The sequence below is a fragment of the Salmo salar genome, chromosome 07 (assembly GCF_965601325.2).
Source record: "Salmo salar chromosome 07, fSalSal1, whole genome shotgun sequence".
Lineage (NCBI taxonomy): Eukaryota > Metazoa > Chordata > Actinopteri > Salmoniformes > Salmonidae > Salmo > Salmo salar.
The window spans coordinates 44,694,611-44,721,774 of NC_138297.1; the positions used below are offsets into that span (position 1 = coordinate 44,694,611).

At 42.9% G+C, this 27,164-nt stretch overlaps 1 protein-coding gene across 13 annotated transcripts in view; it reads right to left on the reverse strand.

The window, feature by feature from the left end:
- The window catches only part of LOC106609184 (pleckstrin homology domain-containing family A member 5), a 145,956-nt gene that overhangs the window by 34,994 nt on the left and 83,798 nt on the right, over nt 1-27,164 (reverse strand). For 11 of the 13 annotated variants that reach the window (XR_014392920.1, XM_082977666.1, XM_082977664.1 and 8 more), the window contains exons 4-8: nt 18,410-18,493; nt 10,806-11,000; nt 7,853-7,994; nt 4,526-4,630; nt 498-570 (exon numbers count right to left, since the gene is read on the reverse strand). Coding sequence is in view for 12 of the 13 variants with exons in the window: in XM_082977666.1 (XP_082833792.1) it covers nt 498-570; nt 4,526-4,630; nt 7,853-7,994; nt 10,806-11,000; nt 18,410-18,493 (599 nt within the window). In the remaining variant the exon portion in view is untranslated. The remainder of the gene's footprint in view (nt 1-497; nt 571-4,525; nt 4,631-7,852; nt 7,995-10,805; nt 11,001-18,409; nt 18,494-27,164) is intronic. The other 2 variants (XM_082977668.1, XM_082977675.1) reach the window with 1 other exon arrangement.

Consider the following 27,164-nt stretch of genomic DNA (forward strand, 5'->3'; position numbering starts at 1 on the left):
AGACAGAGATCCTGACCAGAGCAGAACCATCAATCAATCAGACATGGTCATTCATATTCCCCCAACAACCTCTCATTCTTGCCTTCAGACAGACACAATTCCTAGCCAAAACCTTACCTCTGAAAACTCATTGACAGACAGCACTTAAGTTAAAATGAAGTGAGTGAAGAAGATAAGAGCGCGAAAGAGAGATAGATGTTATCAGAAAGCATAGCACGTCAACACTCTTAAAAACTCTTCTCTCGTCTCTTGGTTTACCAATAAACAGGAAATTCCCCTCTGGGCATGTCATGAAAGAGCTGGCTGATTGCACTCCGGGACCGTTTAATTGAACAATTTATGGAAATTAAACTCTCTGAAACCTGGGAGAATTGTGGTATGTCTACGTCCGCAGCAAATACGTTTGCATTTTACTGCTAGCTATGATGCACCTGGTGGATATCCTATACTCAAACTTTGACCATGTGTTGCGCTTTGAGAGTGTGTGTGTGTCTCACCTCTATAGTAAAACAGGCACATGTCAGACAGCACAAACCACCTCTTCTTCCATAGCTTCATCCCTGTGCTGTCCTACAGGGGAACAGAAGACAGGAGACATCAGTCAGATACTGAGACAGAGCAAAACATTTGGTAGAAGCTGCTCCTTGCCCTCTGATAAGCTAGGCAAGCCTTTCGACAATAATTGGTATATTTCTCCCATCTATTCAAGCATTTGCTATCAGATCTAGTGTATAGAGCAGTGTTCCTCAATCCTGGTCATGAATACCTATAGGCTGCCCTTGCTTTTCATCTAGACCTACCTTGGTTTGTTCAATTGGATGCGTAAGTAGAGCTAGGCTAGAACCAAATCCTGCACACCCTGCTGTCCCTCCGGATCTGAGTGGCCAACACCAAGACTGTCACAGAGTTTAGGAAGCAACGTACGCACTCCCTCTGATCCCAGACGGTTTCATTAACCACAGCCATCTCCTCCCACTGAAGCAAATTGGCCCTTTTTATCTCTTAACTCGCAGACAAGTTTCCCCTTTCTGTTTTTATCGCTGTATGTATGCGCACATGTGCACGCCTTCGTTGGCTTTGGTCTCCAGATAATAAGCTCCAGTCTTTTCTCTGTAAAAATAACGGCTTCTCGTCTAACGTTGCCTTTATTTTTTATTCATAACAAATAATCCAAGACGGTTTTGTTGTTTTTCCTCATCTTCATACGCAGCGTTCTTTTGATGCACGAGGAGGAGTACAAAGGCATAAAAGAAAAGCCCATCATCAATAAAACATTTCCCCTTTAAGAGAAGACTTTGGTTGTCAGGTTTGAGAAGGAGAAAAGGCACGTCTTGCGAGAGAGAATCAACGCAGCTTTGAAAGGGTAATTCAGCATGGTAGAGAGGGAAGCGCATAAGAGAAAGGTTATTGACAACAGCTCAACTCTAGTTGGAAACTGAGTGATGCTAATGTTGATTGCGCTTAATGAGTGAGTGAGAGTGTGTGTGGGTGCGAGTGTGTTTGTGTGTTGTGTGTGCCAGGGGGTTGAGACACATTGACAAATTGACCCACAGCTAGAGCTTGGTGAGGGAGAGGAAATGCTCAAGTTGCATTGTACAGGTTGAAAGATAATGAGCAAAATAGCTCAGCCACCACAAAGTTGGTCGAGCTAGTCTGTAAAGTGACCTGATTAATTGAGGCAGAGAGAGAGAGAGAAAGTTACATCCAATCAAGGATGGTTGTCACTTTGCTTGAGGGACCAGGCCACCGTATCAGTATTAACTAAAACAAAGGACTCAGGCTATTTAAATGAGAATGACAAAATTATGCATCAACGTTTAGATTGAATACAATTGCCAGATAACAAGAGACAAGGTCAAACTCTCCCACAAACCAATCTGATTTAAATTCACTGTCTGGGAATACAGATTCAAAGTGAATGTGTCTCTTTCTGAATGTGAATGAGGATGTCCCTGTTAGATAGATAACTGGATAGCCCAACAGACGTGTGTGTGTGTGTGTGTGTGTGTGTGTGTGTGTGTGTGTGTGTGTGTGTGTGTGTGTGTCTGTGTGTGAGAGATGTTACACAGCTGACCGCTGCTGCTTAAGAGATCTGCATGTGTCCATTATTGCAGCTGTAATTAAACCTATTTTAGATTGTCAAGTTCCCTTTGAGTGTGTGTGTGTGTGTGTGTGTGTGTGTGTGTGTGTGTGTGTGTGTGTGTGTGTGTGTGTGTGTGTGTGTACACACTACCATTAAAACGTTGGGGGTCACTTAGAAATGTCCTTATTTTCCATGAAAATATACATTAAATGAGTTGCAAAATGAATAGGACATATAGTCAAGACGTTGACAAGGTTATAAATAATGATTTTTAATTGAAATAATAGTGTCCTTCAAACTTTGCTTTCGTCAAAGAATCCTCCATTTGCAGCCTTGCAGACCTTTGGCATTCTAGTTGTCAATTTGTTGAGGTGATCTGAAGAGATTTCACCCCATGCTTCCTGAAGCACCTCCCACAAGTTGGATAGGCTTGATAGGCACTTCGTACCATACGGTCAAGCTGCTCCCACAACAGCTCAATAGGGTTGAGATCTGGTGACTGTGCTGGTCACTCCATTATAGACAGAATACCAGCTCACTGATTCTTCCCTAAATAGTTATTGCATAGTTTGGAGCTGTGCTTTGGGTCATTGTCCTGTTGTAGGAGGAAATTGGCTCCAATTAAGCGCCGTCCACAGGGTACGGCATGGTGTTGCAAAATGGCGTGATAGCCTTCCTTCTTCAAGATCCCTTTTACCCTGTACACATCTCCCACTTTATCACCACCAAAGCATCCCCAGACCATCACATTGCCTCCACCATGCTTGACAGATGGCGTCAAGCACTCCTCCAGCATCTTTTCTGAGTCTCACGAATGTTTTTCTTTGTGATTCGAACACAAACTTAGATTTGTCTGTCCATAACACTTTTTTCCAATCTTCCTCTTTCCAGTGTCTGTGTTCTTTTGCCCATCTTAATATTTTATTTTTATTGGCCAGTCAGAGATATGTCTTTTTCTTTGCAACTCTGCCTAGAAGGCCAGCATCCCAGAGTCACCTCTTAACTGTAAACCGTTGAGACAGGTGTTTTGCGGGTAGCTACAGTGCCTTCGGAATGTATTCAGACCCCTTGACTTTATCCACATTTTGTTACGTTACAGCATTATTCTAAAACGGATTAAATAAAAATCCTCAGCAATCTACACACAATACTCCATAATGACAAACTGAAAACAGAAATACCTTATTTACATACGTATTCAGACCCTTTGCCATGAGACTCGAAATTGAGCTCAGGTGCATCCTGTTTCCATTTATCATCTTGACATGTTTCTACTGCTTGATTGGAATGTTTACCTGTTGTAAATTCAATTGATTGTACATGATTTGGAAAGGCATACACCTGTCTATATAAGGTCCCACAGTTGACAGTGCATGTCAGAGCAAGAACCAAGCCATGAGGTCGAAGGAATTGTCCGTAGCGCTCCGAGACAGGATTGTGTCGAGCAACAGAACTGGGGAAGGGTACCAAAACATATCTGCAGCATTGAAGGTCCCCAAGAATACAGTGCCCTCCATCATTCTTAAATGGAAGAAGTTTGGAACCACCAAGACTCTTCCTAGAGTTTGCTGCCCGGTCAAACTGAGCAATCGGGGGAGAAGGGCCATGGTCAGGGAGGTGACCAAGAACCCAATGGTCACTCTGACAGAGCTCTAGAGTTCCTCTGTGGAGATGGGAGAACATTCCATAAGGACAAACATCTCTGCAGCACATTACCAATCAGGCCTTTATGGTAGAGTGGCTAGACAGAAGCCACTCCTCAGTAAAAGGCACATGACAGCCCGCTTGGAGTTTGCCAAAAGGCATCTTTCGACTCTCAGACCACGAGAAACGAGATTCTCTGGTCTGATGAAACCAAGATTGAACTCTTTGGCCTGAATATCAAGTGTTACATATGGATGACGCCTGGCACCATCCCTATGGTGCAGCAACGTTCCACATCCAACCTGACAGAGCTTGAGAGGATTTGCAGAGAAGAATGGGAGAAACTCCCCAAATACAGGTGTGCAAAGCTTGTAGCATCATACCCAAGAAGACTATGCTGTAATCACTGCACCTTCAACAAAGTACTGAGTAAATGTGATATTTCCGTTTTTTGTATAAAAACTTGTTTTTGGTTTGTCATTATGGGGTATTGTGTGTAGATTTATGAGGAAAAATAACAATTTAATCAATTTTAGAATTGATTTTACATGTGTGTGTGCAGGTGGCGATCCCCACAAAGCCCTGTCACACAGACTCTCTCATCAACCCACTGAGGAAGACTGTGTAGGCTGCACACTTCCACCAACACCCACTCATCATCACACATATTGCAATCAGCCATTTGATTTGTACAGGTTCTGCAATTCTCTAGACTATTTTGAGAGTAAATTGCAATTAAGTAATTTAGTCAAGTTCTTCTATACTGGGAACTACAAACGATGTACAACTTTCCAATACCTGTTTGTAAAGCCAGTTGCTCTTGACCGCCGGGGCATTGGGGTTCCTCTTAATAGAGTTGGACCTCTTGCCAAAGTTATGGACCTTTTTGTAAGACCTCGAAGGCTGAAAATGTAAATAGACAAACTGTCAGTATACTGTATGTAAAAACATTTATATACAGTGCCGTGAACAAGTATTTTCCCCCTTTCTGATTTTTTTTAATTTAAAAAAATATATATTTTTGATACTGAATGTTATCAGATCTTCAACCAAAACCTAATATTAGATAAAGGGAAGCATTGTTTACAACAAAAAAGTATACTTATTTTATTTAATGAACAAAGTGCAACACCCAATTCCCCTGTGTGAAAAGGTAATTGCCCCCTTATACTCAATAACTGGTTGTGCCACCTCAGCTGCAATGACGGCAAGCAAATGCTTCCTGTAATTGTTGATTAGTCTCTCACATCGCTGTGGAGGAATTTTTGCAGAACTTCTTTAACTCAGCAACATTTGTTGGTTTTCAAGCATGAACTGCTTGTTTCAAGTCCTGCCACAACATTTAAATTGGGATTAGGTCAGGACTTTGACTAGGCCATTCCAGAACTTCTAATTTGTTTGTTTTTAGCCATTTTCATGTGGGCTTGATTGTGTGTTTTGGATCATTGTCTTGACCCAGCTGCATGTTGCATGACCTAGCTGCCCTTCAGCTTCAGTTCAAAGCATCCCCAAACCATCACACCACCACCGCCATGGTTCTTACTGTGGGAATGCAATGTTTGGTTTTCGCCAGGCATAATGGGACCCATGTCATCAAAAGTTCTACTTTTGACTCATCTGTCCATAGAACATTCTTCCAAGAGTCTTCCAGGTGCTTTTTGGCCAAAAAAAGTCCCGTTATGACTGGCGAAAACCAAACACTGCATTCCACAGTAAGAACCTCATACCAACGGTCAAGCATGGTGGTGGTAGTGTGATGGTGGGGATGCTTTGCTGCCTCAGGACCTGCACAACTTGCCTTAATAGAAGGAAGCATAAATTCGGCTCTATATCAGAGAATTCTACAGGAGAAAGTCAGGCCATCTGTCTGTGAGCTGAACCTGAAACACAGCTGGGTCATGCAGCAAGACAATGATCCAAAACACACAATCAAGTCAACATGAAAATGGTTAAAAAGCAACAAATTTGAAGTTTTGTAATGGCTTAGTCAAATTCCAGACCTAATCCCAATTGCGATGTTGTGGCAGGACTTGAAAACCCACACGTCGTGGAGTTAAAGCAGTTCTGCATGCAAGATTGGGCCAAAATTCCTCCACAGAGATGTGAGAGACAGAGCAAAAAAATTCAAAGCATTTGGTTTGCAGTCATTGCATCTAAAGATGGCACAACCAGTTATTGAGTGTAAGGGGGCAATTACTTTTTAACACAGGGGAATCAGTGTTGCATAACTTTGTTAATTAAATAAATAAAATGAGTATACATTTTTTTGGTTGTTTGTAAACTCAGGTTCCCTTTGTCTAATATTAGGTTTTAGTTGAAGATCTGATAATTCAGTATAATTATTTTTTAAAATATGAAAATCAGAAAGGGGGCAAATACTTGTTCATGGCACTGTATATATACACTGAACAAAAATATAAACGTGTTAGCTGGGGCAAAACTGTGACACCAATCAGGCCCTCGAGAACTGGAGTTGCCCACCCGTTTTAGAGAATTTGGCAGTACGTCCAACCAGCCTCACAACTGCAGACCACGTGTAACCACGCCAGCCCAGGACCTCCATAATCCAGCTTCTTCACTGCGGGATTGTCTGAGACCAGCCACCCGGACAGCTGATGAACCTGAAGTATTTCTGTAATAATGCCCTTTTTTGGGGAAAATCTCATTCTGATTGGCTGGGCCTGACTGCCCAGTGGATGGGCCTGGCTCCCAAGTGGGTGGGCCTATGCCCTCCCAGACCCACCCATGGCCGCGCTCCTGCCCAGTCATGTGAAATCCATAGATTCGGTCCTAGTGAATTTATTTCAATTGACTGATTTCCTTATAGGAACTGTAACTCAGTAAAATAGTTGACATTGTTGCGTTTCCATTTTTGTTCAGTATATATACACAAACATATTTCTAAAGATGCATGATTAGAGGAGGAGAGTTACAAATTCATTCAAATTATCGTCCTCTGTTAGTAAATATAGGTGAAGACCGTTAACCTGCATTTGGCTCTTTGGTGTTAATAAACAAATAAAGTTAAAAAGCAACAGAAGGAAAAGGTACAGTATTCACCTCATTAAACTAGCCCATTCTACAAGACCATCTTTACTGAGAGAGGGAGAGACAGAGAGAGACCGATACAGAGAGAGAGAAAGAGAGCAAGAGAGAGACTAATTTACAGCATTGCAGAACCTTCTATCCATCCCTACAGCAGCTGAGCATAGTGCTACAGTAGCTCGACCCACAATAGAGTTCCACAGTATGTAATAATACCCAGGGAAATAGTTCCAATCCAGATCATCACGGTATTTGTAGGTCTTTATGATAGCCACATTAGCAGCCAATTAATCCAGGCGAATATATTGCTAAAAGTCACCTTCTCCGAGAGATTTACATGGTTATCAAAATGTCACACCAGAGTAAGCCTATACGAAACACAGCCCTTATTTTAAGTGTTACTAAAATCCCCTATGGGAAAAATGAATGGTGGAAAAATAACTGGAACCCTTTCCTTGTTTGACCGCTAGATTTTATGGGTATTATGACACCTCCACTGTAGGGCTCTATGGTAACTTATCAATAATTACAGCTCATTAATAAATACATGCCACCAAGCTACATTTTTAGTCAGTGTAAGCCGAAGTAAAACATCATTAATTAATGAAAGCATGCATATTTATACACTAGTCTATTAAGCATTTATAAACTGACACGCCGTACAATAAAATCACTTAGTTACAATTCTAGAATGGTCACCATCTGTGACAGGCCTGGGATAATCCAGCACATATTATCTCATGTAGAGTCCCTGTTCTGATACTGTCTGTGGACTAATACAGCTCTCACAACATTGACTTAATGGAGAAAATGGGAGAGATCACTGACCCACAAGACTCCTCTTAACATCCCAGAACTGGGACCTTTATCTCCCCTCTCACAGGCCCCTATTAGCCAAGTCACTCTTGATACAGTACATTAATCCCACCCTGTCCTTGTACATGCATCATAATTGCATGACATCCATTACAGTGGCGTTCATGTGCTCTTTAGGAACCCCCAACTAATCCTCTCAGATCCAGGGAATGGGTCTAGTGGTCTATTAGGGGTTGGGTGTACAGGCCGACGTGGAGCACTCACCCGCGTGGCGGGGCTGCTGCCAGGGTAGGTGCTATAGTCTGACCCTCCTGTGAAGTTAGACGCCTCGCTCATGGTGCTCATTGGGCGCTCCTTCTTCACTCTGTCACTCTCCTCTGATGGAGCCTGCTCTGGAGCCTTAGGCCTGGGGGGTGGGGAGGGGAGAGAAAGAGAAAGAGAGAAATGCAGTCGAAAATGAGAAAAGCGACATGAAGATTACACAAATGAGGCTCGGACTCAACTTCAATCTGTGGGATTAATGGGCGGGTTAAGAGGCGAAGCGTTGCAGCTGTGTGTGTGACACTGATTGCTCTGCGAAAGAGCTGCCTGACGGCCAGTCTGTCTAGCGCTATCGGTTCGGCAGTTTAAACTGCAACCACAATGAGAGCCCGTCTCTGTTAGAGCCAAACCCTGCTGTTAGAGAAAGAGGAGAGAGAGAAAGAGGCCAAAAAAAATTGAAAGGCCCCATAAATCAAACCAGTTACTCACTGTGTCACCTCTGATATATTCCTCCAAGTCAGACCACTTTAAAATCGCCTGCCAACCTTGCCTGACAAAACTAAATGGCCTCCCAATCCAAATAGAGCAAAGTTCAAGGTCCCCTAGGCTAAACTACCTAGCACCAAAGGCTTTAACGCTTATAACAATGGTAGCAAAAAATAAGCTAAACTTGCCTATAAATCTTCCTATTTGCAGAGTTGCTACATCTAGAGTTGTATTCAGATCAGTACTGTCTCTGAGCAGTGGCCTATATTCTGTGTTTCCAAGGGGAGTGCTGATGTGACTGTGTGGGCAAATGACAGTATCTGGAGCGTGGAGGGGGGTAGAGAGAATATCTGTATCGGTCTGTCTGGGAGATAATAAAGCTGGGTTTTTAGGTCCCCACCTCACAGGAACAAACACCTTGTACACCGCTGATTTCAGCTCTGGTAACATAAGGTATGAAAATCCACTTTTCCGTCTTCTCCCCTCCTCTCCTGCCAGCTATCATCCCCTAAAGTATGACAAATATTATCCTACATTTTCGCTTAACCCATTCCTCTCCTCTACTGTAATCGTCACCTCTCCTCCCCAACCCGCCATATAAACAGGTCAGCCTGTTTGTCCGTCACAGAGCCTGTGATATGATTGGATCATGTGTATGACGCTTGCATGCAGGGATGTTGCAGGACTGGTCAGACAGGACAGGAGGTTATAACAGGATTGTTATGACAGGTACGTCAATGTGACTTAGACATGTGAACGTAGGGGCAAGGTTACTTCACAGACACACATTAGTTCAGCTTGGTGTTCAAAAGCACAAAGGCCAGGCCTCAAATATGATAGCAATGACTGCTGTTCACTTACACACAATGACACATACATTCTTAACAATACACAGAGTGTACAAAACATTAGGAACACCTTCCTAATACTGCACTGCCTTTCGCCTTGCCCATTCACCCTCTGAATGGTATACATACACTATACATGTCTAAACTGTCTCAAGGCTTAAAAATCCTTCTTTAACCCGTCTCCTCCCCTGGTCAGTCTATGTCATGGAAAGAGCAGTGTATATCAACATTAAAAACCTATTTATTGTGAATTGCTAGATAGATATATAGTTATTATCTTCAAAGTGGATAATTGTCTTCGCAGGCCATTTCACTGGATCAACCTCCATTGTGGCTTTACGTTCCCTAAATGCTTGTCAAATTATGTTACTGTGGGCTGGTGAACCGCGCGTGACCTTCCAAGCCACACGGATTATCACGAGTTAATTCAAGCGTTTGAGAGAGATTGAGGGAATGATGGATATTAACAGATATTAAATTACACTCCTCTCAGCTGAGGCTGAAAAGTCTCCAACTCCAACGCTTGTCTCCAATCAAGGCTTTCCAGCATTAAATGTGTGTGCGCATTTCAAGCATTTCCAGAGGCAGGTCCAGTGAATAGGTCTGTGAATTGCGGGGCAATGGATGACATCAGTCCCGATGACATCATCAATAGAACTGAAGAGTGACTCATGCAAATCATGTTTAGATCATACAGTCTTTCTATACTGCATTCACTCTCTTTGTCACTTTTCTCTCTCTCTTTTTCCCTTTCTATTGATCTCTTTGTTCCTCTCTTGCCCTAACAATGCTTCTCTTTTCCACCCTCTATCTCCCCCAGGTCTTTATCTCTCTCCCGTCATCTGTATGTCTCCACCTTCCCCTCCTTCTCCCTCCCACACCCTCTCTGTCTCTGTCGCCGCTGCTGGTAGAAATCCCTAGCAGTAAACCGGTGTATGACCTCTCTGAGAAGGGCTGTCGACCCACACAGCCAGGCTCCTAGATCATCCCAGATCACACAGCCTCTTCCTCATAATCAATGGCCCCGGTGTGTGTTAGTATGTCAGCAGGGAGGATGAGAGAGGAAGAGGAAGATAAAGGTTACAGAACATGCCTTCGAAGTGACGCACAAGAAGTATTTCTTAAAGCTGCATTGTAGTTGTGACGTGGTTGTGTTGTGAGATACTGGAGCAGTTTGTTACTGTCCGAAAGACCTGGGCTCAAATAGCATCGGTTACTAGTTTCTGTCTGGAGAATCAAAACGGACAGAGGTAAATGGTAGACCCCATTGCGAGGAACAATTATATAATTTGATTCAGGCTTGGAGACAATGTATTTTAACCCGTTGCGATCACACACATACACACGCTATAGTAGTTTCATGATGGAAGCTAAGCTTCATTTTTTTTCTATTAAATATACTTAAAGACAAATCGGATGGCACAAATAAATCGTGCATGTCTTAGCATTAGCAATGCATAGCAGGATTTCAGGCAATCCAACACACGGCAGACGCTGCATACGGTTAGTGGTAGGACTGACTTAATGAGACAGAGATAGAGGCAGGACTTCCAGAGAGACAGATGAAGAGGCTAGGTAGAGCAAAGCATCCATCCAGCCCATAGCTAAGTATACTATATTACCTGTTTGATACAGGGTCTGTAATAGGGTCTGTTAGCAGGTTGGCTGTAACAGGGTTGACTGTAACAGGGTTGACCGTAACAGGATTGACCGTAACAGGGTTGACCGTAACAGGGTTGACCGTAACAGGGTTGACCGTAACAGGGTTGACCGTAACAGGATCTGTAACGGGGTGGACAAGCTTTGCAGAAGTCACGCTAGAAAACAAAAAGGGAAGGAAACAAAATTAACTGAATTAAAGAATAATATCAAACAATCTAACCTGAAAATACCAAACACATGATAAACTAATTATATGTAATCATGACATTTAACAAATAAACATTCACATCAAACTTAAATGAAATTATAATTGTAGTCTTCAGGGATGTGTTTATATTTACATTCTGTAAATGCTTTTCACTGAATATCCATTGTGAAGAGAACATTACAATTGCATTAATTTATGCCATTTAGCTGACACTTTCATCCAAAGCAACTTACAGTCATGCGTACATTGTTTTATGTACGGGTGTTCCCAGGACTCAAACCCACTATCCTGGTGTTGCAAGCACCGTGCTCTACCAACTGAGCTACAGAAGACCATTACCTGTTTACGTTACAAAAGCCCATTAACCTAGCGCTAATTGACATTCCCCCTCTAGGCTACTGGCAGCTCTGTACTGTAATTAAGGAGATGGGTTTGTTGGGAGGACAGTCCCTTCTCCTTGCCTACTTCCTACTCTCTACCACCAGTCTCTCTCTCCCTGTGCCATATGAAGGCTGCCCCCAGCATAGCCCCTTGCTTTAGGGCTTCTTCCCTTGCTTGCACACAGCTGGATGCCGGGCAGCATTCAAATATATCATCATAATATGGTAATTTTGCAGATGCTTTTATCCAAAGCCACTTACAGTTAACACATACTGAACGTGGCTCATGAGGTTATCACATCTAGTATTCTGGAGAATTGCACATCAGAAAGCTGACTCCCATCTAGCACCAAATACAGTGGTCCTTTCTCATCTCGTCTTGAAGCAAGACAGGTTTCATATCAACAGCTTTGATGGCAACACCATCATCAGTTTAATACCAACCCAGGCTGCCATCTTCCTTTAGCATGCAGCTTATGTGTTATGATATCAATATCAGTTTCCCTTCAGAGTAAAACTAGCTGATTGGTGTCCAGCCCCTTCCTCCCCTCAAACCTAACTGCAGTTTGGTCTAGCACTAAAATGTGGCAAGGTTAAACATTCTCTGTGAATGAATTCATATACTTCAGAGGGGGAAGATAGGGGAGAAATAAGAGGGAGGCAAGAGAGGATGATGGACAGGAATGGAGCAAGAGAAGAAAGAGGGAAGAGAAGAGGGAAGAGAAGAGGGAAGAGGGAAGAGAAGAGGGAAGAGAAGAGGGAAGAGAAGAGGGAAGAGCGAGAAAGTGGAGAGTGAAGAGGAATGTAGAACAGTGCCTTCAGAAAGTATTCATACCCCTAGACTTATTCCACAATTACAGCCTAAATTAAACAGAAAAATAAATCTCACCCATCTACACACAATCCTTAATGATAATTTATTGAAAATGCAATACAGAAATAGCTAATTTACATAAGTATCCCCCCCCCCGAGTCAATACTTTGTAAAAGCACCTTTGGCAGCGATTACAGCTGTGAATCTTTTTGGGTAAGTCTAAGTCTCATTCCACTACTGGCTTGCGCCACATTTGTCCATTATTCTTTTCAAAATTCTTCATGCGCTGTCAAATTAGTTTATGATCACTGCTAGACAACCATTTTCAGGGCTTGCCATAGATATTCAAGTAGACTTAAGTAAAAACTCACTTGGCCACTCAGGAACATTCATTGTGTTCTTGGTAAGCAACTCCAGTGTAGATATGTCCTTGTGTTTTAGGTTATTGTCTTGCTGAAAGGTGAATTCATGTCCCAGTGTCTGGTGGAAAACAGACTGAACTAGGTTTTCCTTCATGATTTTGCCTGTGCTTAGCTCAATTCCGTTTCTTTTTTATTCTGAAAAACTCCCCAGTCCTTAACGATAACAAGCATATCCATAACATGATGCAGCCTCACTATGCTTGGAAATATGGAGAGTGGTACTCAGTAAAGTGTTGTATTTGCCCCAAACATAACAGTTTGTATTCAGGAAAAAAAGTGTATTGCTTTGCCACATTTTTTGCAGAATTACTTTAGTGCCTTTTTGCAAACAAGATGCATGTTTTGGAATATTATTATTCTATACAGGCTTCCTTCTTTCACTTTGTCAATTAGGTTAGTACTGTAGAGTAACTACAATGTTGATCCATCATCAGTTTTCTCCTATCACAGCCATTAAAATCTGTTACCGTTTTAAAGTTACCATTGGCCTCATTGTGAAATCACTGAGCGGTTTCCTTCCTCTCCGGCAACTGAATTAGGAAGGACGCCTGCATCTTTGTAGTGAATGGGTGTATTGATACACCATTCAAGTATAATTAATAACTTCCCCAGGCTCAAATGGATATTCAAAGTCTACTTTTACTCATCTACCAATAGGTGTCCTTCTTTGCGAGGCATTGGAAAACCTCCCTGGTCTTTGTGGTTGAATCTGCTCGACTGAGGGACCTTACATATAATTGTATGTGTGGGGTACAGGGATGAGGTGGTCATACAAAATCATGTTACACACTATTATAGTGTATGCAACTTATGTGACTTGCTAAGCACATATTTACTACTTTACTTATTTAGGCTTCCCATAACCAAGAGGTTGAATACTTACTGACTCAAGACATTTCAGCTTTTCATTTGTAAACATAATTTCACTTTGACATTATGGGTTAGTGTGTGTAGGCCAGTGACAACAAATCTAAATGCAATCCATTTTAAATTCAGGCTGTAACACAACAAAATGTAGAAAAGCCAAGGGGTGTGAACAGTTTCTGATGACACTGTAAATGTTGCTGTGATGGATGATGAGAGCAAGGCCTCTCCTTTAGGCCCAGGGTCATTGCAGAGGTGGAGGACATTTGAAATCTAATGTGCTGAATAAGTTATGTGAAGAAACACAAGGCCATTAAAAGTGTATATGCAGAAATCATTCCACCATTTCCTGGTTGCTAAACCTAATAAGCTAGTAAAGTGTAGAGAATCATTGTATCATCTAAACCACCGTGAAATATATTTTCCGTACCCAAAAATATTATCGTTTCAGCGGTTTGAAGCTGGTGTACAAAACTGAAAGTAAAAGACGAAAACAAAACTTAAGAATGGGAAGCACAGAAATAGTGCACATCAAACAAAATCTTAAAAACGTTCTTTCAAGTAGAACGATAGCTCGATAACTCACATTTCTATGTGAATTTGGACAGGTCGCCCAAAAAGTGACATATTGCCGCTTTAAAGACTGTCTTAAAAATAATATAGGATATATAATATAGGAAACTTGAAAATATTACAATAAATATGAAAAATGGTGAAAGGGTATAAACTAATGAGCCAAGAAGGTAACTTTTGTATACTTTCTTTTGTCTGGATATTAGGCACACACACAAAGTGACATTTCTGCACTATAAAGCGGAGCTCAGTGGTTTGTGCCTGAGGTCTAAAGCGATTTAAGCAGAGGTTTTTCACACTGTAACCAACTCATTACAGGGTCTGGCAGGACCAGGAGCACTGATCCTATTGAGAAAGAGAGAGAGCGGGAGAAAGAGAGAGAAGGAAGTTGGAGAGAGAGGGAGCGTGTGTGTGGGAGGGACAAAGGGAGAGACTACGCATGAGGAGGAGAATGAAAGAGGGAGAGAAGAAAGGTGAGGGTACATGGGTGAGTCGGAGAGGCAGAGGGGGAATGTGGGCGACATGTGGAAAGAGTTGGAGAGAGAGGTATACAGGGAGAGAGAGGATGTGTGGGTTGAAGAAGTGTCAGCTGGTTATCAAGGAGGAGTGCTTCCTTCAGAACACCATTAATCCACATTACACCCGCTATTAGGTCTATAGGGAAGGTGGAGGTGTGTGAGGGAGAGGTGACATTTATCTCAAGTAGATGACTTTTTATCCCCTATATTCGCTTCGAAAACTTTCCTTTTCAGAGATTTATAAAGATTCTAATACTAGAGTTTTATAAAAGGAGTTTTGACGTGTCAATCACCAGGGAGAACGGTGATAATGTCGACCAGGATTCAGGGACAGCAGTTCAGATCAACGAACGTTCAGAGAACACACTTCTTTCAAAACGCAGTGATGGTCATAAAGCAGAGGATGTTATACTCTATTTTATCCCCTTCTGTATACAGTATATTAGTTATTTTATTTATTGCTGCATTAGTCTCATATCCACTGTTATTTTACTATTGTTATTACTATTTTAATTTCTCCGAATTTTATTCAAGTCCATCATGATTTTATATTTTCATAGAAATGTTGTGTTATCTTTTCTCACCTTTTTAATATTTTATTAGTTAAGCACCTTGAAATACATTTGCTGTAAGAAAAGTGCTATATAAATGAAGTTTGATTGATTGATAATACAGTCTTCAGACAGACAGAGACTGAGTGACAGGGCCAGCCAATTAACATTGCTTTGTTATCCGCTCACGGATAGGCCGACGCTCGCTGGATAATCAGGATGTGAAGCTGCGTTTTTCCACTGGGAAGAACGAACACATTTGCTTTCTGTTGTTTCAAGTATTCTGCCCTGACATTCTCACAACCTACAAGGAGTTGAATAGAAAGTGCGTCTTCATTATGAAAAACCAACACATTCCAGCAGTCAAGGCTTGGTCAGCCCAAGAACCCTAATGAAGGTGGTGGTGTCGAGTTGGTGTTTGAGATGAAACATTTTATACAAGTTGAATTTCCTTGATATGACTGATGTAAGAGCCTCTTTCCATTTTTGTTTTCGTGATCGGAGGTGACCCTCCGATCACACAAACCTTTTTGTCTGTCACCAACACACCTCAATCTGTTATATTTGACTTTCTAGCCTCACTCCCAATTAACAGTTAACACACTGAGGAGAATATTTGCATATTCTCCTCAGACAACCTCAGTGCGGTGCTAATAGAAAGAGCAGACCTGGGTTCAAATAGTATTTGAAATAATTTCAAATACTTTAGATGGGCTTGATTGAGCTTGCCTGCCGAATTGGAACCAATGGAATGCTCACAAAAGATCAAACCATTTCCACTTGGCACTCCAGTTAGGCTAAAGCAAACGCTAAAACATTCGAAAGATTTCAAATGGTATTTGAATACAGGTCTGAGGAGGAGAATGTGATGGAGGGGATAATTGGGACGGGGTGCAGAGCAGAGTGGAGGGGGGTTGTCACTCAACGGCACAGCCAGGAAGGAAGGAACAGACTACAAATCTCCACAACAACCAAATGTTCCATCCAGAAAAATAGGATTCAAACGTGGTCATGACTGCATCTGAGATGGACCATATAATTCCCTAATTTCCTTGTTTTTTAGGTAAAGTGAGGAAATGGCTGCCAAGCTTAAGGAATTTCTCCATCTCTCTCTCTGTGTGTGTGTGTCTCTCTCCCTCTGTGTGTGTGTGTGTGTGTATGTGTGTGTCTCTCTCCCTCTGTGTGTGTGTGTGTGTGTGTCTCTCTCCCTGTGTGTGTGTGTGTGTGTGTGTGTGTGTGTGTGTGTGTGTGTGTGTGTGTCTCTCTCCCTGTGTGTGTGTGTGGTCTCTCTCCCTCTGTGTGTGTGTGTGTCTCTCTCCCTCTGTGTGTGTGTGTGTCTCTCTCCCTCTGTGTGTGTGTGTGTCTCTCTCTCCCTCTGTGTGTGTGTGTGTGTGTGTGTGTGTGTCTCTCTGTGTGCGCGCGCGCGTCTCTGTGCGTGTGTGTCTCTCTGTGTGTGTGTGTGTGTGTGTGTGTGTGTGTGTGTGTGTGTGTCTCGGTGTGTGTGTGTGTCTCTCTGTGTGTGTGTGCGTGTGTGTACGTCTGTCTGTGTGTGCATGTGCGCGTGTCACTTTCTCCGTCACACTCCATTCTCCACTATAACTACGGTGGTGGTTGGTGGTCTTAGAAAAACAATATTTAGACAATATGAAAAAATATATGAACAACATCTTGTTTTAGCACGACCAAATTGTATATCGTGCAGACTCTGGTTAGCTGCCTAGCAGCTACCTAAGACGTAGTTGTCTGCAGGTCAGTTCATTCCTGTTCATTCCTGAGAGACGCCATTCTCTGTCTGTTTGGAAGTAAACAACTCTGGCTTCTCCACACGCGCATGTACAAGCCCGCACACACACAGCAAGCTACAAAAGGCAACCGGTATTGACTTTGCTGGAGGACAGCTTGCAGGGGGAGAAGAGAGAGCAGTGTGCGTTGGGTAACACTGTCTGTTCAGGTTGAGAATGTCTGGACAGCTCTGACAGGCCTTTGAGCCTGAACTCAGATATGTGTGTACACACACACACACACACACACACACACACACACACACACCTCTCTACTCCAACACTCCTCTTCCCTGGCTTCTCCTCCCTCCATCCTCTCTCTACCGTGGGTGTTTTGGAACGTGTTTTGTCTGAGAGCCCTTATCAGAGCTCGGCAGGAAAGATTGGCGAAGTAGCAACGCTGCCTTCGATTCCCAAATCCTCTCCAAGAGTTCTGCAGCTGTAGCTACGGCACAGTTGAACCAAACACACTCACGTTTTCCTTCAGATTAAGTTGAGCCAAAGACAGGGAAGGTGAATGGTGAAGTAGCAACCGCTGCCTTCCATTTCAAAAGTCTCTGGTCTCGCTGAACGACAAGCAGTTAAACCCAAACCAAACTCACACTGCCCTGTGATTTCATAACATCTCTTTAGAAGGGAGACGGAGGCATAGTTTCTCCATCTTCCGCAGGGTGCTTTGTGTGAAGCGGAGGTCTGGCACTCTGGATCAGACGTCACAAGACTCTTCAACACCTCCAGGAGTACAATGCACTCTATATTCCATAAAAGCCACTCTTCTCACAGCGTCTCAGTCAATTTACAAAGGCATAAAAGCTCAAACTGTGAATATATGCCATTGTGAATACATGCTCAACTACTGAATACATCTAATTTACGTAAACACCACATAACCAATTTAGTACATCATTTAACATGTAATATACTGTGGCGTGATCTGACAGTAACGTGGGCCCTGAAGCATTACTGGAGGACAACGTTGTGTGTTTTATAAGTTTCATATGAATGTGATTCGTTGAAAACTTCCCTGTATTTCAACTCACACTGTGACATACATCTTGTGCCATAAAGAACGGACACAGGATGCAGGGGTGAGACCAACCCGGCATTATAGGTTAATGTGTGTGCATGTCATTCCACCGGTATGTATGTTCCAGTCATTCCACCGGTATGTATGTTCCAGTCATTCCACCGGTATGTATGTTCCAGTCATTCCACCGGTATGTATGTTCCAGTCATTCCACCGGTATGTATGTTCCAGTCATTCCACCGGTATGTATGTTCCAGTCATTCCACCGGTATGTATGTTCCAGTCATTCCACCGGTATGTATGTTCCAGTCATTCCACCGGTATGTATGTTCCAGTCATTCCACCGGTATGTATGTTCCAGTCATTCCACCGGTATGTATGTTCCAGTCATTCCACTGGTCAGGGTGTGGGAGAGACGAGACTTACTGTTCGTTGACGACAAAGATGCAGTTGTCTTGTGAAGGAAGACCAGAGACTGGATGCTTACAGGTCACCTTCCGCTCATTGTGACTGAAGAGAGAGAGAAAGAGAGGTGGTGGGAGAGAGGGGGACAGGGAGAGAAAGGATAAAGAGAGGGGGAAAGGATAAAGAGAGGGGGAAGAGAGAAAGGGGGGGACAGGGAGAGAAAGGGATAAAGAGAGGGGGGAGACAGGGAGATAAATTATAAAGAGATGGGGGAAGAGAGAGAGAGGGCACATTAGACCACCAAAATCATACATTGAGTAGACTTAATTAATAACAGCATTGTTAAACATCTTCCTCCACACAACACTAACCATACGACCCATCATCAAGCATATGACCCATAACCATATGACTCATTGTCAACCAGCCAATACTAACCATATGACTCATTGTCAACCAGCCAATACTAACCATATGACTCATTGTCAACCAGTCAATACTAACCATATGACCCATTGTCAACCAGTCAATACTAACCATATGACTCATTGTCAACCAGCCAATACTAACCATATGACTCATTGTCAACCAGCCAATACTAACCATATGACTCATTGTCAACCAGCCAATACTAACCATATGACTCATTGTCAACCAGCCAATACTAACCATATGACTCATTGTCAACCAGCCAATCCTAACCATATGACCCATTGTCAACCAGCCAATACTAACCATATGACTCATTGTCAACCAGTCAATACTAACCATATGACTCATTGTCAACCAGCCAATAGTAACCATATGACTCATTGTCAACCAGCCAATAGTAACCATATGACTCATTGTCAACCAGCCAATAGTAACCATATGACTCATTGTCAACCAGTCAATACTAACCATATGACCCATTGTCAACCAGTCAATACTAACCATATGACCCATTGTCAACCTGTCAATACTAACCATATGACTCATTGTCAACCAGCCAATAGTAACCATATGACTCATTGTCAACCAGCCAATAGTAACCATGACTCATTGTCAACCAGCCAATACTAACCATATGACTCATTGTCAACCAGTCAATACTAACCATATGACTCATTGTCAACCAGCCAATACTAACCATATGACTCATTGTCAACCAGCCAATACTAACCATATGACTCATTGTCAACCAGCCAATACTAACCATATGACTCATTGTCAACCAGCCAATAGTAACCATATGACTCATTGTCAACCAGCCAATAGTAACCATATAACTCATTGTCAACCAGCCAATACTAACCATATGACTCATTGTCAACCAGCCAATACTAACCATATGACTCATTGTCAACCAGCCAATACTAACCATATGACTCATTGTCAACCAGTCAATACTAACCATATGACTCATTGTCAACCAGTCAATACTAACCATATGACTCATTGTCAACCAGCCAATACTAACCATATGACTCATTGTCAACCAGCCAATACTAACCATATGACTCATTGTCAACCAGCCAATACTAACCATATGACTCATTGTCAACCAGCCAATACTAACCATATGACTCATTGTCAACCAGTCAATACTAACCATATGACTCATTGTCAACCAGTCAATACTAACCATATGACTCATTGTCAACCAGTCAATACTAACCATATGACTCATTGTCAACCAGTCAATACTAACCATATGACTCATTGTCAACCAGTCAATACTAACCATATGACTCATTGTCAACCTGTCAATACTAACCATATGACCCATTGTCAACCTGTCAATACTAACCATATGACTCATTGTCAACCAGCCAATAGTAACCATATGACCCATTGTCAACCAGTCAATACTAACCATATGACCCATTGTCAACCAGCCAATACTAACCATATGACCCATTGTCAACCAGCCAATAGTAACTATATGACCCATTGTCAACCAGCCAATAGTAACTATATGACCCATTGTCAACCAGCCAATAGTAACCATATGACCCATTGTCAACCAGCCAATACTAACCATATGACTCATTGTCAACCAGCCAATACTAACCATATGACTCATTGTCAACCAGTCAATACTAACCATATGACTCATTGTCAACCAGTCAATACTAACCATATGACTCATTGTCAACCAGTCAATACTAACCATATGACCCATTGTCAACCTGTCAATACTAACCATATGACCCATTGTTAACCTGTCAATACTAACCATATGACTCATTGTCAACCTGTCAATACTAACCATATGACTCATTGTCAACCAGCCAATAGTAACCATATGACCCATTGTCAACCTGTCAATACTAACCATATGACCCATTGTTAACCTGTCAATACTAACCATATGACTCATTGTCAACCTGTCAATACTAACCATATGACTCATTGTCAACCAGCCAATAGTAACCATATGACCCATTGTCAACCAGTCAATACTAACCATATGACCCATTGTCAACCAGCCAATACTAACCATATGACCCATTGTCAACCAGCCAATAGTAACTATATGACCCATTGTCAACCAGCCAATAGTAACTATATGACCCATTGTCAACCAGCCAATAGTAACCATATGACCCATTGTCAACCAGCCAATTGAAGAGCATTAAGATGAGGGTTAGTGTCCCTCTCCACAATGTCCTGTTGAATAACAACGAACAGCAGACACAATGCCTACACACCTTGAGTGTTGGGTGGTGCTAAACTTCAGCATGGCAGCCCATCTGTTTTCTGACCTGGGTCAAACACTCTTCTATACAGCACCATCTAACATAGTTCTTCCACTGACACTATCCTCTCTTCTCTCGCGTGACAAACAGCTATCCAGCCCAGCCGTGGATCTTCAACACTGCTGCAGAATACAAATTATCTACCCCTCCCTAGAAGCCCCTAACTGCTCCAGTCATATGCCCTAGATCACAAGAGCACAGCTAACAGGCTGTTTCACAGCAAGTGGTGACTTATCTATAAATACAATTACAGCACCACAGCCAGTGAGACAGAGAGACACAGACAGAGAGAGAGAGAGAGACCCCTGTAGCCGGCCCTCTAAGACACAAGCAGCGTTTCACGCAGAGTGGAGGGGGGAGGCAGGGGAATGCTTAATGCTGATAAAGACTAGAGAGAACAGAGCTCTCTTTTCTGCTCGCACGCAAAGATGAGCACACACACACAGATGCATGCATGCACGCACACACTGAGGGTAGGAGGACAGACTGTACAGATAGAAAATAAGGTTGTCTGATGGATTAACTGAGAGGGTCATTGTACACACAGCACAACCCCCGTCAACGCATAACAGCCCTGTAGGCTTATCTGGACATGGACGGGTATCTGAAAGAGAGAGTGTACTGTATGTTTATCAATTGATTCTCTCTGGGAGGTAGCAGTGCAGGCTCGCACACACGCGCACACACACACTGTCTCAGCTGGGCTGTGGTTAGCTAGGCTTGCGGCTGAAACACCTGGTTTGATCTGTCACTTGCGAAAATACCATTGCAACACACATATACACAAACTGGCATTCTCCACTGCTGTAGGGCCTGCTGTAGCTCTTGTGCAATACAACACACTTCAGTTAACTCAACACTGGAGCAAGAGAATAGTCAGGCCTGCAGGAGTCACAGATGGAAATGCTCCTCTCTCTCTATGGATCTGTATCCTACTAAGGCCATGCCAGGGGGTCTGCTGGGCTAATCTACCCAGTGAGGCAGCAGTGTTGGGCTTGGTCTCTGGACAGTGGCCCTGCTGGAGATGTTCCAGTCCTGACATCCAGGACACAGTCACAGCTGAGCCAGAGAGACATGTTGCCTGTACTGTCTATTATTAACTGCGCTCCATGTCTCCCATCTGTCACATAGAATCACAAAGCACAATCACTCAAAGCCACTACATGACAGGATCTGCTTTTATTCATCACTTCCTGGAGATTACCCAAGTGCATGCGTGTGTGTGTAAGTGAGTGTGTGTGTACACATCAAGGCTGTGGAGACACCACCGGGGGGTCTCAGAAGAGGTTCCACTTGGCCCTTTTTTCCCACTGCGAGTAACAAGAAATCAAGATGGCAATGTGGGAAACGATAAACAAAACTCAATGAAAGAGGGAAGATGTATTTTCTCTTTCTCTTTGGTTCAACATGAAAGTAGGGGGCTGACAATGATCATCAGTCAGAGATTCGAGTGACTGCATCCTCCATTGCATCCTCCACTGATCTCCAGTATCAGAGAGCAACATTCATTTCCACTGGTTAAACACATAAGGTAATAATGTCTTTCTAGCCTCTGAGGACAACTTATATACACTCACTGTCAGACACAGTCACGCTAAAAGTAATAACATATCATGAAATTACAACCTGGGGCTTGTCAAAGCAGCAACAGACTTCACAGCCTCTGAGCCAAAACTTGAACATACAGTACCAGTCAAAAGTTTTGACAAGCCTACTCGTTCTTCTGTATTTTTAATATTTGCTACATTGTAGAATAATAGTGAAGACATCAACACTATGAAATAACACATATGGAATCATGTAGTAACCAAAAAGTGTTAAACAAATCCAAATATATTTTATATTTGAGATTCTTCAAAGTAGCCACCCTTTGCCTTGATGACATCTTTGCACACTATTGGCATTCTCTTAACCAGCTTCATGAGGTAGTCACCTGGAATGCATTTCAATTAACAGGTGTGCCTTGTTAAAAGTTAATTTGTGGAATTTCTTTCCTTCTTAATGCGTTTGAGCCAATCATAGGGGTGGTATACAGAAGATAGCCCTATTTGGTAAAGGACCAATTCCATATTATAGCAAGAACAGCTCAAATAAGCAAAGAGAAACGACAGGCCATCATTACTTTAAGACTTGAAGGTCAGTCAATCCAGAACATTTCAAGAACTTTGAAAGTTTCTTCAAGTGCAGTCGCAAAAACCATCAAGCGCTATGATGAAACTGGCTCTCATGAGGACCGCCACAGGAAAGGAAGACCCAGAGTTACCTCTGCTGCAGAGGATACGTTCATTAGAGTTACCAGCCTCAGAAATTGCAGCCCAAATAAATGCTCCAGACAGTTCAAGTAACAGACATACCTCAACATCAACTGTTCAGAGGTGACTGTGTGAATCACACCTTCATGGTCAAATTGCTGCAAAGAAACCACTACTAAAAGACACCAATAAGAAGAAGAGACTTGCTTGGGCCAAGAAACATGAGCAATGGACATTAGACTGGTGGAAATCTGTCCCTTGGTCAGATTTTTGGTTCCAACCGCTGTGTCTTTGAGACACAGAGTAGGTGAACGGATGATCTCCGCATGTTTGGTTCCAACTAACACTGTCAGTGATTTATTTAGAATTCAAGGCACACTTAACCAGCATGGCTACCACAGCATTCTGCAGCGATACGTCATTCCATCTGGTTTGGGCTTTTTTTGTGTTATTTTACTAGGCAAGTCAGTTAAGAACAAATTCTTATTTACAATGACGGCCTAGGAACAGTGGGTTAACTGCCTTGTTCAGGGGCAGAACGACAGATGTTTACCTTGTCAGCTCGGGGATTCGATCTAGTAACCTTTTGGTTACTAACCCAACACCCTAACTACTAGGCTACCTGCCGCCCCGATCTGGTTTGGGCTTAGTGGGACTATCATTTGTTTTTCAACAGGACAATGACCCAACACACCTCCAGGCTCTATAAGGGCTATTTGACCAAGAAGGAGTGCTGCATCAGATGACCTGGCCTCCACAATCACCTGACCTCAACACAATTGAGATGGTTTGGGATGAGTTGGACCGCAGAGAGAAGGAAAAGCAGCCAACAAGAGCTCAGCATGTGGGAACTCCTTCAAGACTGTTGGAAAAGCATTCCAGGTGAAGCTGGTTGAGAGAATGCCAAGAGTGTGCAAAGCTGTCATCAATGCAAAGGGTGGCTACTTTGAAGAATCTCAAATATATTTTGATTTGTTTAACTTTTGTGGTTACTACATGATTCCATATGTGCCATTTCATAGTTTTGATGTCATCACTATTATTCTATAATGTAGAAAATAGTCAAAATAAAGAAAACCATTGAATGAGTAGGTGTGACCAAACTTTTGACTGGTACTACAGTACCAGTATTTTCTACTGGCTGAGGCAGAGATGACGGTCACCTTGAATTACAGCCATTACATAAGTCTTAAGAGTCCCTTTGTGTCCTCTTCACATAACTGATTATCAACAGTGGCTGTATGTTTTACTCATTTTCTGACGATTGCAAGGTGAAACAATAAAAGGGTATGAAGTAGTGAATTCTATTGAATAGCTTTTCTGTTACTCCCCAGAAAGAGGATGATCTATTCTCTTTAACATGTAATCAATGTTGAGTACAAGGACAGGAGCTGAATTGTAAACAGACAGGGAAATAAATCGGAGAGCAGTGTTTTATGCCAAAGCAGTACGTCGCTGCTTTCTTCTGAAATGTCATCGTTTCTGCTCCGGTGACTATGGTCTGTTGCAGCTCTAGGTAGGTATGTAAGGGCGGCAGGTAGCCTAGCAGTTAAGAGCGTTGGGCCAGTAACCGAAAAGGTCGCTGGTTCGAATCCCCGAACCGACTAGGTGAAATATCCCCACTGTCCAAGGGTGTCTCAGGGGGAATTGAGATATGCAACAACAACAAAAAAAAACATTTTTATCTCACACTCGAACCACAGTGAAACAGAACACATAAGTATCCCCTATTTGACCGTCGAGGTAGGTAGGCAATAAGGAACATACGGAGAGGATTACACCACCTGTCAACTGGCTGTCCAACAGGAATCTGGAAAAACTCCTGGCCCTACCAATAACTTATGGTTTCAAACTAAAACAGCCTGTGTTCAGTAGGGCATACCGTAGAAACGCGTTTTGGAATGGAAAATCTATGTTCTTATTATACAAGTACAGGTACTCCCCGTTTCAGAATGTTTCTTTCACAGTAAAATGATGTATGGGAATGTTGTTTGCCGTCACGCTGAAGTCAACCCAGGTCTCAGTACGGCCTTTGATTAGTCTTCTCTGTGTTAGGCTAATTGTGCTTGGTAGGAGGGACTCTGAGGGATCGAGAGAAATAATGTGTTTATTGGAAAATGCTGATGAAAATCAACAGGCACTTCGTCCAACCTCTCCATCCCTCCCTGCCGCCCGCTAACACGCAGCACAACACTACAAATCACCCTAATTGGCTGTAAAGAATTTTTCAAAAGCCGGCCACCAGCGATGATGGAGGGAGATTGGGAGAGAAAACAGAGAGAGAGAGACAAAGAGAAAGATATTCAGACCAGAGAGATAGAAACCGAGAGAGGGAGAGACACAGACTAAACAGAGAAAGAGCGTGGGAGAAGTAATCACCCAAAAACAGAAAAAAGGGAGTAGGTGGTGAGTGGAAGATGAGAGGAAGGGAGGATGAGGGGGAGAGTGGAGGAGGAAGGGAGGATGAGAAGAGGGCATGTTGCCAGCGGGAGTCTGTTTACTCGTGCTGCTCTCTGATGAGCGCCCCAGTGGGTTGTTGGTAAAGGGAAAGGGGGAAGGGGTGTACCTAGTCAGTTGTACAACTGAATGCCTTCAACTGAAATGTGTGTTCCACATTCAACCCAACCCCTCTAACAAGCCCCTGTGTGAGGACACTTTAGCTGAACCCTTTATCATACAGTACATAAGGCATACACAACACTGTCATAGGGCCTACATAACCCTGACACAACAAGGTGCCAGGAGCAGGAGGAGCCCCATCAATCTTATGATGACAGCTAATCCATAAGATGTCAGAAACATTACAAACCATATTTAAAATGTCAGACCATGTTTGTTCCCGTCTGTATGATTCCCTCTGCTCTAAATGCCAAGCGAAACGTTGCCTTGGTCAAATGGCTGTAACGCAGGCCAGGGCCCTTCTAAATGTCTTCAGCCACAGTGGATGAATGACAGGTCTTCTGATGTGACCTTGTTGAAAAGTGTGAATACGTCTCGGTGTTCGGTTCTGTACAGGCCCGGCATGGAGAGAACAATGTGTCCATATTCAGACCCTTGTCTCAGTATTCTGCTATTATAAAGGCTGAGGGTCAGTCAACAATTGCTAATCCGCTCCCCGTACAGCCCCCTGCCATTCACACTGCTCTCTCTGGCACCACTGGGTAACCTTTCAGAAAGGCCACAGAGACAGACCTTCCTCATTTCCCTTGCACTCTCTCTCTATCCCTCTCGCCCGATGCTTCTCTCTCTCTCTATAAAGCATTCTCTCGCTCTCTCTGCATCCTGCTCTCTCTCTCAGCATTCAGAATAGCACTCTGACTCACCCATGACATGTATTGTACACCTTTCCTACGGAGGAGAAAAGCTCTTTAAAAACGTCAGATACTGCCTCCACTGCACACAACCCAGGCTGCAGCAAACACACACAACAAAACAACCTCTAACTAATCCACCTACATCACTGTAGAGATTGGCTTTGGTTGGCAGTATTCTAAACAATAACAAGAAGCACTTCTAATTGCCATCAAGCGGACGCAATCTTAATTTTCCTTGCTTTCGTCCTTGTTAGCAGATCTATAAATAAACAGTCCTCCTACAGAAAGCCATCCTCTCTTCTGTTCCTCGTGTTAATGTGACGTCTTCCATGGCAGTAAGATTCACTACATGACCAAAAGTATGTGGACACCTGCTCGTTGAACATCTCAATCCAAAATCATGGGCATTAATATGGAGTTGGTCCCCCCTTTCCACTAGATGTTGGAACATTGCTGCAGGAAATTGCAT